We start from the raw sequence: 12,785 nt of genomic DNA on the forward strand, positions 1-12,785 counted from the left end.
TTTTGAAGACAAGGAAACTGAGGCTCAGGGAGACAGAGACCTGGTCCAAGGTCACAATAGCTAGCAAGTTCCAGAATCAAGCATGAAGTGTCTAGACTCTTAAATTCCTTATTCTTTCCATACACCACACCATATCTCAATAAAGTGTATACAGTGAGTCACATTGTCAGAATCACAACATCTTAGTGCTAGAAGGAACTTCAAATACCATCTAGAAACTATTCCTGAACATTTCCCCCTGACCTTAAAGAGTGAGGAAGACACTTCCTCCTGAGTTAACCCATTAAACCTGTAGACAGTTTTATGGTTATTAAAGTTATTTTTCCCCCTTTGTTGAGTCCAGATCTAACTTGATTAGAGTCACTTGTTTGTCCTAGTTTTGTCTTCCAAAATAGAACAAATTTAGTATTTCCCCTCTATGATGGTCCTTCAACTATTTAAAGATAGCTACCATATCTCACCTAAATCTTTTTTACTTTCTTCCATTATCCTCATTGCTCAAGTCATTTAACCTTTCTGAAACTTAGTTTCTTTATCTATAAAATAAGGATCTATAAGATCCTTAGATATATAAAAGTTTTACAATCACTCCCATCTATATTTCTAGATTTCTGCTATCTTATTTTTTTTTTGGCAAGGCACTGGGGTTAAGTGACTTGCCCAAGGTCACACAGCTAGGCAATTATTAAGTATTGAGGTCAAATTTGAACTCAGATCCTCCTGACACCAGGGCCGGTGCTCTATCCACTGCACCACCTAGCTGCCCCTGTTATCTTATATTTTGAAGTCATCTGAGAATGAGAGTACTTGGACTAGTCTGCTGAGGACTAGAACTGAGAGGGATAGCTAAATGACAAAGTGGATGCACTGGCCTTGGAGTCAGGAGGATGGGAGTTTGAGTCTAGCCTTATACACTTGACACTTATTAGCTGTGTGACTTTTCATTCATGGCCATCTCCAGTTATCCTAATCCATATCTGGTCACTGGAAGAGAAAGTGAGGCTGATGACTTAGCACAGCACTCCCTCACTTAAATCCAATTCATGTAGGGATACCCATATAATCATAATCTGAGCAGTGGTGCATATGCTCAGGAATGGGGACAAAATGGGGACTTGCACTGGTGACTCTATTCTTAGATTTCATTTTATCTTTACAATAATAGTGTAGATGTTATAATTTTCTTAATAAGGAAACAGGTTCAGAGAGATTAAATGACACTACAGACCCAAGGACCTGTGATTCATAAATGGCAGAACTGGGATTAAAACTCAGAGTCACTGACCCCAAATGTATCACCTTTTCCATTGTACTACAGCCACAGCCTTAGCCACTGGACTCTTTTCCCAGGACCTGGCAACTTGGAAACTTGCCTGACCTACTTCAAGGATGTTGTCATAGAAATACAGGGGTAGAACTGTGAGGAACCTTAGAGCTCATCTAATCCATCCTCCCACTTTTACTAGAGGCAAGGAAACTGAGGCCCAGAGAAATTGGACAATTTTCTCAAGTATATGAAAATTGCACATACTAGCAGGGACAGAATTTCAACCTCAGTCTTTGACTCTAATTCTAGAATTCTTTGTTATACCATCTGTCTCATGCCGTCCTGCTTTCCTAGGAGAAAGGATAAGAGGGAAGTACAATGAGTGAAGGAATAGAGAAACAGAGCTGGAGATAAGGGATAAAACTAGTTACACACAGTATAGTTCCAAAGAATTTAAAGTAGGGAAGAAAAGGCACCTATCATAATAAGCCATTCTCTCTTGCTAAAGCCTCTCTCTTGAATATCCACAATTTTTTGCTTTATATATCTTGTTTGTTCATGTGCTGAATCCTTCATTACACTATGAGCTCCTTGAGAGTGAGGACAGTTTGTTCAGGGTTTTTTTGCTTTTGTTTCCCCCAGCATTTCACATAGTACTTGGTATATAATAGATGTTTTATATTGACTGACTGGTGGAGATATGCATTGTACAGGGAATGAGATGAAAAAAATAGAACTGGGTAAGTTGGGAGCATGTCTTATTCCTGACAATGGGTCTCCAGACCCTAAAATTTGGGAGGAAAAGAAATAGGAGAATGTCATTTTGGAGTTTCATTCTCATGTCTTGAATTTGTAATTGGCATCAGTAAATGCTTTTTTTTTTTGTTTTGTTTTTGTTGCTATTTATTTTTATTTTTTTTAATTTTAAACAAATACAAAATATGAAAAAATATTATAATGTGTGAAAAAACAAGAGGATTTATAATAAAAAGCAATGAATTTCCATTTCAAGAAAGTTTTTTTAAAAATACTACACATGGTGTTCAAAATTGTCCTTTTATTTGCTTCTTTGCAGATTTTTTCTGTTCTCTGCTATGCACTGTTTATTTTATTCTCCCCACACATACAATTAAACATATATATATATATATATACATATAATATATACATGCATACATATGGTTCAAGTTCTTATTCTTTGTTTTTGAAGAAGATTGAAATGCCTCACTGTGTTTGAAACAAGTTACAGTGTGACTGATTGTGGCTAATCACAGCTCAGAATGCTCTAACACAAGTTGGGCACAAATAGTACATGCGAGCACCTGGGATGCTTACTCTAAACTTACCATGTTTCCTTTGGGCTGCTTCAATTCTGCCTTCCTCATGGACCTCAGCACCCTTATTAACAAGGGCATGACATGCTAGATGGTCTGTGACAGTGTTTCCCATACTGTACAATCATTTCTAAAGTTCTTAAGAGAGACCTTCAGGGTGTCCCAGTATTGTTTTTGCTGACCCTCTTGTGAGTGCTTATCCTGTGTGAGCTCTCCATAAAATCATCTTTTTGGTAAGTATATATATATATATATATATATGTAAATTAAATATATATAGACAAATATACATATATAAGCAAATACATTATATACAGTCAGATATACACTTACATATCTACAAATATGTATCTATGTGTATCTTTATAGATAAAGAAACTAAATATAACTCAACACATGTACAAACAAGACCTATAAAAGAAAAAATAGTGGATATTCAAGAGAGAGGCTTTAGCAAGAGAGAATAGTTTCTTATGGTGGGTGCCTTTTCTTCCCTACTTTAAATTCTTTGGAAATATGTATATATATATATATATATATATATATATATATATATATGTATATATATATACATATATACTGGTAGATACTTTAGTAAACCCTGCATCACAAGCTGAGTCCATGATTAGGTGGCACTTTCCTCTTCCTGGAATCTTTAAAACCATTTTGTTGTTATTATTTAATCTCAGTTGTGTTCAACTTTCAACTTTTCATTACCCCATTTAGGGTTTTCTTGGCAGAGCTACTGAAGTGGTTTGCCATTTCCTTCTCCAGGTCATTTTACAAATAAGGAAACTGAGGTAAACAAGGTTGAGTGACTTGCCCAAGGTCACACAGCTGTGCACGTGTGTTTGTGTGTGCGTGTGTGTGCTCGATCACACCTAAATAAATGGGGGGGAGGGAGGGAGGGAAGGAAGGAAGGAAAGAAAGAAGGAAGGAAGGGTGTACTGAGGTTATATTTCAACTCAGTAATAGGAGTCTTACTAACTCCAGACCCTGTCCCTAAAATTTGTGAGAAGAAATGGGAGAATGCCACTTTAGAGTGTCATTCTCATATCTTGAATTTGTTTTTCAGTGGACATTATAAAAATATTCCAAATCCTATGGAATTTCAGAATTGAAAAGGGCTTTTTTTAAAGATCCCTAAGTTTAGCTGTTATCCACTTCATCTCAAGGCATTGCCAATCATCCTGACTTTTTTACTTCTACTGGGTTTTGATGACTCTGGAAGATAGAGTCAGGCTGATGATTTGGGGCAACTCTACTTAATTCAGTTCTCTTCACACTGGTCAAGACCCCACACCCCTTGATATCATTGGTCCTCTTGGGAAATGAAAAATGAACGACATCTTAACTCTAGTCCTGAAGTATAAAGACCTAAATCTGAAGCCTCACTCTGCCCTTTTCTCTAAATTGGGGCCAACAGTAGAATCACATGTAAAGTACTCTACAAATATCCACTCTCAATAGTAAGCGTCTCATTCGGGATTTTAACCCAGGTATTCTGCCTTATTGTCCAAAGTTCTTTGCTAATAAGAATCAAGCAATCATTAAACAGCTAGGTACTGTGCTAGACGCCCCAAGATGCAAAGACAACACTGAAATAATCCCTACCCTCAAGGAGTTTACAGGCTGTTGGAACTGTTTCTCTCTCAGTTATTCTAGTGAATACCCTGGAGAACTTCCAAGGGCTGATTGTCATTTAATAAAAGCAACTCCAGATGTCCCAGTCACTTTCCAACTTTAAGATTAAACTAGAAATCATCACACATTGGACTGGGGAGTTGCAGAATACTGGTGAGAATAACAAGAAGCTTAGAATGGCACTGGGAGAGAAGTGGCCTCAGTTGCTGGGTGCTCTCTGCATTTTGTTTACCAGCAAAAAGTAAAAATTCCAGCTGGAACAGTTTTCCTGTTTCCACCTCCCTCACCCAGAAAAAAGTCCTCAGGCAAACTCAAATCCAGCAGCTGCCAGAATTATGCAAATCAGCTAGGACTTCCAGGCTCCTAGATCCAAGAGCTGGGAGGGCAAAAGACTCTCAAAGGGGTTCCACACTCCCTCCACTCTGAGTTATCTGGGAGCCTATCCCCTTGTTGAAGGATACAGCTACCCTGCTGTCTCCCTCCTTCTGCTCCCACTAGATAAGCTTCTCTGAGACAAGATGATGATGGAAACTATTCTTTATAAATCCTCTTTTTTTCCCTGACCCTTCCCCACACCTTGTAATACTGGTCACTAACCTTCTCTAGCTATCCTGACCAAACTCAATGGTGTTTAAAAAACAATCAAGAAGCCCCTTGAGAAGGAGATTCAGCCTTCATCAAGTCTAACTTGCCTCATTCTAGTTTCTTATAGGTTAGAAGATTTTTACTTAGTTCTAATCAAAATCTCTCATGCCAGCATAAACCTATTCCTGCTCTTTGTTGACTTTTCAGATGGAGGCCAGTAATCTTTGATGGAATCAGTGAAACATTTGCAGGTGGAATAGAGTAGGCAGGGTAGAAAACCAAAACTGAGACGTAAAAAATTTTTCTCCTTTTATATTTCAGAAACTCATGAATTTCAAAAACTTCTGAGCATAATGTGATATTGGGGGGAGGGCAGCACTACATTTGGAAAGCAGCAGACCCTCCTCTGAAACTTTTAAGTATCCTTTATTGCTTACAAGATCTTTGACTTAATCTAGGATTCAGTTGTTTCATTTGTAATGGGGCATAATGATAACTTCCAGGGAAAGAGCTCATTATTCTAAAGTAACACCGGATCTAGGTTCAAGCCCTACCTCTGCCATTTATCATTTGATTTGTGGGACTTTGGACAAGTCTCTTCTCTTTTCTGAATAACAGTTTTCCTCATCTGTTAAAGGAGAGAGACTTGTTTGAGATGTTTTTGAAATTTACAGCTTATTTGCTTTGGGGCAGCTGGAGGAGAGAAGGAGTCAAACAGTTTGATTTTTTCCTGTTCACTGGCAGAAATATTTGTGAAGAAAAACTTATAAGAAGAAACCTTAAAACTTGATGTAGAGTCCTACTATCTGGGGAAAAAAAACCAAAAGCATCTAATTCAAGACATGCCTGAGCAGGATTACAATTGGTCCTCCAGTCACCACTAGGGGACCTTTAGTAATGAAGATATCATTGACAGCATTACAAAAATATATAAAATGGAGTTCCTCCTTTCAAGAGAGTTATAACTTATTAATAATAGCTAACATTTATAAGATTTGAAAAGTACTTTACAAATATTTGATCTTCACAGCAACCCTGAGAGATGGGTGCTATTATTACTCCTGTTTTATAATTAAGGAAACTGAGGCAGACGGAGGTTAAGCAGATTGCTCATTTAGCCAGTAACTGTCAATGGATATATATATTTGATTTCAAGGCTTCCTGAAAAGACCTAAGGTTGAGAGGTCTATCCACTGTGCTATGTAGCTGTCCCTAATTTGCTAATTTACCTATTTATTAGTGAAAGAGAAGAAACATGTATATAGATAAGTATTCATAAAAATTTACATACATAATATTTTATATAGCACTATTAATATCATCTACGTCATATAGGACTGCAAGTACAGAAGAGAAATATGAAGTTATATGAGATCATAGAATGTTAGAACTGAAAGGAACTTAGGAATCATGTCCCATCCCCTACCAATTTTAGAGGGGAAGAAACTAAGGCTAAAGAAGGTTAATACCAGGAACTAGAGTATGAACCTAGATAGAATTTATCCTATACCATATTGCTTCTCCCATCCCACATGAAGGGAAATTAATTCTAGCTGGAAGAAGAGACAATTTCTTGGAGGAGGTGGCATTTAAGTTGGATATTGAAGGATAAATAGAATAACAAAAGGCAAGGGTGGTAAGGAGGACATTCCAGGTATAAGGAACAGTTGAAAGCAAAGAAATGGAGGTAGAAAAACATGTGATGTGTTTGAAATGTACAAGAATTGGAGGACAGAATTAGGAATCAAATGACAACAATTTTAAAAATTAAATTTTACAGAGATAAATGTAAAACCCTATACTTAAGTATAAATATTAAATTACATAAGAAAAATAATGTTTGAGATTGGCTGGACAATGGATCATGTGTTAAAAAAAAGATTATAGCAGTTGTCCCTCAAAAGCCATTTCAATATTAATTTTTATTAACCCACTAAGCAAACAATTAAAACTTATGAAGCACCTATTATGTGCAATGGACTGTGTGCTCTGTAAGTTTTATTCTCAGAAAAAGGTAAGTGATCATCCTGTTGCTGTACTTTGTTTAATTCTAGGTACTCTCTATTAAAAGAGACAGTGATAAACTAGAGTTACACTGGAGGGCAACCATTATAGTCAGGAAGTTCAAAGCCATTAGAAAAATCATTCAATCACAAATGCATAGACTTGACTGGAAAAGGGAACTTGTACATATTTCTACAAGAAAAGGTGGATATATATAGTTCAACTCTTTCTAAAATCATGAATCCTCTGTATGATGTCCACCAGAAGTAGTCATTAATAAAAGGCCTTCTTGAAAACTTCCCGTGTTGATAAATCCCCAAGTCAGTCCATTTCAGTTTAGGTTAGCTCCATACCACACTAAGACATCAAAGGAGAAATTTCATTTTTCCTTATGTTGAGTTATTAGCTTTTGGTTCATTCAACCATTAGACCTGGTTATACCTTCCAAGATTAAGTAGAATAAATCTAATTTCCTTTCCATATGATAAGCTTTCAGATGTTTGAAGACAATTACCAAGTCTTCTCTTTTCTAGGCTGAATGTTCCCAGTCAACCCATTTCAAATGGCATTAGTTGCCAAAATTTGTTTCTTTCTTTCTTGCCTATATCCCTTTCCCTCTACCTTTTATTCAAATCTTCATCACCTCAAACCCTGGAGTTATACCATAGCCTCCTAATTGGTCTCCCTGCCTCTAGTTTCTTACTACTCCAATATCCTCCATATAACCCCCAAAGTTATTTCCCCAAAGTCATTTTCCCAAAGTACAGCCTTGATTATGTCTCCCTCCCCCATTCACTACACTCTAGTGGCTTTCTCTTACTTCTAGGAACAACAATTATTTAGCATTTAACTCTTTTTGGTACTTTACCCCTCTTACTTTACAGCCTTCTTACTCCCCTTCTTGTGCTCTATGGTCCAATCACAATGGTCTTTACTCTTCCTCACTACACAAGACTCCATCACTTTGTCTCTATAACAGTACTGACTACATCTAATGTTGGGAATGTTCTTCCTTTCCCTCTGTCTCTTAGAATCCCTTATTTTCTTTAAGGCTCAGCACAAACACAGTTTTTGAACCATTAGTCTCCCTATGTGCTTTCCCTTCCAAGGTACCTTGCATCTGTCTTCATGTGTTCTATGTGCATATTAGAATGTATATAGAAAATGTGCATTTTTCCTATTAGAATGCATGCTCTTTGAGGGCCGGGACTGTTGTATTTTTGACTTTGTTTCTCCAGAGCCTAGCACTATGCCTGGTATAAAAAAGAGTGCTTAATAAATGTTTATTGATTGATTGATTGACATGATTCTGGATGGGCTCCATTTACAAATATGTTGTATCTAGAAATCAGCACAATACTCATAACATGATTTGACCAGACCACTATTAACACTATTAAACACTATTAAGTTTTAATTAGCAATCGAGGCTGCTGAATCATATACTGCTGATTCATATTGAGACTATAGACCAGGAGACTAGACTCAAAGTATAGTACCCTTGTTTCTTTTTCCAAATTGATTCAAAGTATACTTCCCTTATCTCGTCCTTGCACAAGTGATAGTTTGGAATGAAACCTTACATCTAAAGCCATTCAATTTGTGCTTAACTAGTTTCAATTCATATATATATATATATATATATATATATATATATATATATTAAAATTATCACTTTCTTATTCAGTATATCAGTCATCCCCTCCAACCTTTGTTCCCCTAGCAAGTTTAATAAGCATTGTCTTCTATCCATCCCTTCATAAAAGTATTTCTAGCGATGTTTATTACACAGTTGCTTTGTGTTAGTTATAAGAGGTAACAGTGTAATGGAAAGAGTATGAGATGGGTGACCAAGAGACCCAGATTGAATCTTGGCTTTGCTACAAACCAACTATGTGACCACAAGGAAATTGTTTAATCCGGGGACTTAGTTCCCACATCTATAAAAAGAGACTGGGTTGAACTAGATAATAAATCTGTCATTTTTGTAATATAGTTTACAAAAGACATTATATGTATTTTCTGCTTTGAAGTTCAAATACTTCATGTAGTAGTGAATACAAATTTTATCAATTCCATTTTGCAGATGAGGTAACCTGGATTCTATGCCTTCCCCAAGAAAAAATCAGGAATTTAACAACAGATAATGAATATTTATTAAACATTTATTGTATGTAAAGTGAGGCAGTTAGGTGGTACAATACACAAAATGCCTAGAGTAAGGAATTCTCATCTTCATGAGTTCAAATCTGATCTCAGATACTTATTAGCTGTGTGACCCTGAGCAAGTCACTTAACCCTATTTGGCTCAGTTTCCTCATCTGTAAAATGAGCTGGAGAAGGAAATTGCAAACCACTCCAGTGTCTTTAACAAGAAAACCTTAAATATGATTATGAAGAATTGAACATGACTAAAAAATACAACATATATATGGAAAGTATATGGAGGAACAAAAACACAAATGAAACTGTCCTTGCTTTCCAAAAGTTTATATTCTAAACCAAGAAATCTATCCCAGATCTTCCAATTTCCTATCCTGCTTTCTCATTCTTTTGAATTGCTTTAGATGACCTCTAAGATCTCTTCCAAATGTTATGAATCTATGTCTTTGTCATTGTTCTCAAAGCCAGAATTTTAAACCCAGAAAGAAAAGGGATTGTGTCTAAGGAACTTGCTTTCTTAAGTGATCTGTATGTACTCAGTGGGGGTTTTTTCTTGATAGTGATAATGATACTAATTCAAATCTCTTAAGTTTGAATTTAAAAGTTTCAATATTTGCTATCAACTCTCCCATTTAATCAGGAGAAAATTGCAAATCTTTTGACTTCTCTTCTTGAATTTGAATTGAATTGAATGGTCTTCATGAAGTACTGGAGCAAAAAATGTTTATTACAGGGTGACCAAGTTTTGCAGTCACCACTGAGTAAGCTGGTCCTTAGATAATATGGATTGTCCCTGGGCCCATTCTGAAAACTTGAAAAGTTTGGTAGAAACTACCAGAGTTTACATACCAGGGAAAGAACCTTTGAGAATCAAGGTCACCTCCCCAAGAAAACATCATAATTAGACTTTAATAGAGGTGTTTGTGGACATCCTTGGAAAATAATTAGTGGAGGAAAAGATTTGAAGAAAATTCATAAGTGTGATTTCTAGGTAATGTATATAATGTTCATACCTTTCCATACTGATAAATACACTTGTCTATCCAACTTCGGTAAAGTTTGAAGTCAACTTTATTTCTAAGCAAAATCTAACTCCTTTCAGAGACATCGTAAAAAGGGATGGGTCATTTTTATAGTAGAGGTTGATTCATATTTGTAACAATATGTAATAGAACGATGGTAATTATTTCTCCTCAAAGTTCTAGGACAAAATGTTTTCCAAAGAGCAAATTGAGGGCTGAGAAAAACTAACCTAAGTTCCTCTAAGCTTAAACCCCATAGTCCCAAATTTTAGTTCTATTCTCCAGGTTTTTCTCTTCTAAGTAGATTGAAGAAGTGGTGCCAGGTGGAACCCATCTTAATTCTCTTCAAAGCCTCCTTACTTTTCTACTAGCTCTTGACGTCAGCCTTCCATATAGACCAATCAATAATGATGAGGGCTCATATTTATTTAATATTTGAAGTTTATAAAGCACTTTTTTCCCAGTGCCCCTATGAAGTAGTAGGAAAAATTTCATTCCTCTGTTTATAAAAGAGAAAATGAAGGCTCATGAAAATTGTATTTTGCCCAAAGTCATACAGTTAGTAAATGCTCAAGTCATGGACAAAACCCATGTTTTCCGATTCCATTTACTGATATTTATAGAGAGTGTTTGAAGGTTTGCAAAGACCTTCACGTTCTTTACCTCATTTGTTCTTCACAACCTGATGAGAGTGCTAACAGGGATTATTATCCCTATTTGATTTATGAAGAAAGGAAGGCTCAGAGGAATTGGAATGACCTACCCAGCATTACCTAGCCAATCTCAGAGACAGAACTGGGACTCTCTTCCTTCTAAACCCCAGTACTCACTCTTCACACTGAAGCTTTCTTAGGCATAACAGAACCATTTTCAACTTTAGGCTCAATGGTCTCACTGTTCTCCAAAATTATTCTTAAATCAGACCAAAAAAGATGGGAGTGGGGGTGAGGGGGTGGTCATGAGTGAGTGTCTCCAGAACATCTGTTCTCTGAATAGAATTTTAGATTTAGGAATGGAAGGGATCAAGCAGATGATTTAGTCCAATCTCTTTTTACATGGGAGACAGAGAAAGAGAAGACTGGCCAAAAAAGAACCTAGTCTGTGATGCAGACAAAGTGTGCTCTTGCTGATATCTATCATCTCCTCCCAACTTTACCTTATATACTGGGGAACTGAAGCCCAGAGATGTTAAACGACTTGTTTAGAGTCACTTAGAGAGTAGATGCTGGTCACTATTCAAAAGTAAGCTTGAGATGAGAAAAATTTAGTTTGATCCTAGAAGAAAAATGATAAAACTTCCTGATGGCAAAGATCCTGAAATACTATATTTAGGTTTATAGGGATGTTACAGAATCTCCTTACCTGGAGATCTGTAAGAACAGGACTGACATCCATCCCTCTAGTGAAGTTTCAGTAGAATTCCGCCTAGAGGAGGAGGGACAGGATGATTTACAGACATCCCTTTGAGTCATAGGATCCTACGGTTGATTTGTTCTTGCTCATGTATGGAAGAAGGATTTTAGAGGTGATTCCTGAGTAGTAGTAGTAGTAGAAAACTCAGTAGGCTGTGCAGCAGAAAAGAAACAGTTGTTTCAAATTCAAATTCCACATCTGATACAATATGACCTTAGTAAAAACCAATTTCCCTCTCTTCTCTTGCACTGATTGATTATATGATAGATTGATAAGACTTCCAAAGTTTCTGTGATTGGGGGAATGAGGTAAGTTGAAGCACTTGAGTTACAAAGAAGTAGAATTTTTGTTTCTCTTTGAAAGTGAAGACATTTTACCTACCTAATGTTTTATTTCTCTTCTAGCTTTCTTTCTCTCCTCATGCTACTCAAGTGACTAATTGTTTTCTTTCTCTTCCAGGAAGTGATCGAAATGGCCTGGACTTCAACAGACAGGTAAGGAGTTTCCTATCTAGGTCAAAAGTAATTCTATGCAGCTTGGGATGTAGGAAAAGTTTGATTCACTCAAAGAACAGATGGACTGAAGGAGTACTTATTTATTTATTTAGGACTAGATGCAAACTACATATAATACAGGACATAAAAAAGATATGCCCCTACCCTTTCCAAACTAACATGCATAGGAAATTTTTAGGACATTCAGTAAGTATGATCCAGTCATGTGCCTCATGGGCGTCCCTTCATGCTTGATACTTGGCTTTGTGGGGAAGTCCAGAGAAGGGAAGCTGCCCTGAGGGAGCAATTCAGCAAAGGTGCCAATGTAAGTGCTGTAGTATCTGAAGGCTACTCAATCAAGTAGGGGTTGATCTTGATCAGAGAAGACCTATTTAAAGGGAAAAGGGATTTCTTTGAGCAGGGTCAAGATGGAATGAGGAGGGATTGTGGGTTTCCCGACAGATATTAGGTGGAGCAGGGTTTTCCCTATTTAACTAATGAGGCTTGGAGAAAGAGAAAGGTGACAAGTTGGGAGGTAGAAAGTGGAGAGAATGGGAACTCAGTTAACTTGATTGGAGGGGAGAATCAAAATTGTATAGTAAGCAATAAGGGTATTTAGTTGGGGGCCTAGGTATGAGTGGGCAATTGGTAGAGAGCCTACAGTAATTCCTTTCCCCATTTATCTTCCATGTGGCTTAATATGGTTACAGACACCTCTCAGGATAGTCCTAATCTAGGAAATTCTGTACAGGGTCAGGTCTTCTGACATAGTGGTAGGAGAAATTTCAAACCTTGAGCAAATATCCATAAGCAACCCCAAAGCAAAAACTAATGTGTTTTTCCTGGCTATCATCAACTG

The 12,785-nt window shown here is 36.8% G+C and overlaps 1 protein-coding gene across 2 annotated transcripts in view; it reads left to right on the forward strand.

Annotated features, from left to right (window-relative positions):
- Window positions 1-12,785, forward strand: part of POU2F3 (POU class 2 homeobox 3) — a 90,944-nt gene that overhangs the window by 25,815 nt on the left and 52,344 nt on the right. For both annotated transcript variants that reach the window (XM_074215279.1, XM_074215278.1), the window contains exon 3: window positions 11,892-11,926. In XM_074215279.1, coding sequence (XP_074071380.1) covers window positions 11,892-11,926 — 35 coding nt within the window. The remainder of the gene's footprint in view (window positions 1-11,891; window positions 11,927-12,785) is intronic.

Source organism: Macrotis lagotis, chromosome 1 (genome assembly GCF_037893015.1).
Source record: "Macrotis lagotis isolate mMagLag1 chromosome 1, bilby.v1.9.chrom.fasta, whole genome shotgun sequence".
Lineage (NCBI taxonomy): Eukaryota > Metazoa > Chordata > Mammalia > Peramelemorphia > Peramelidae > Macrotis > Macrotis lagotis.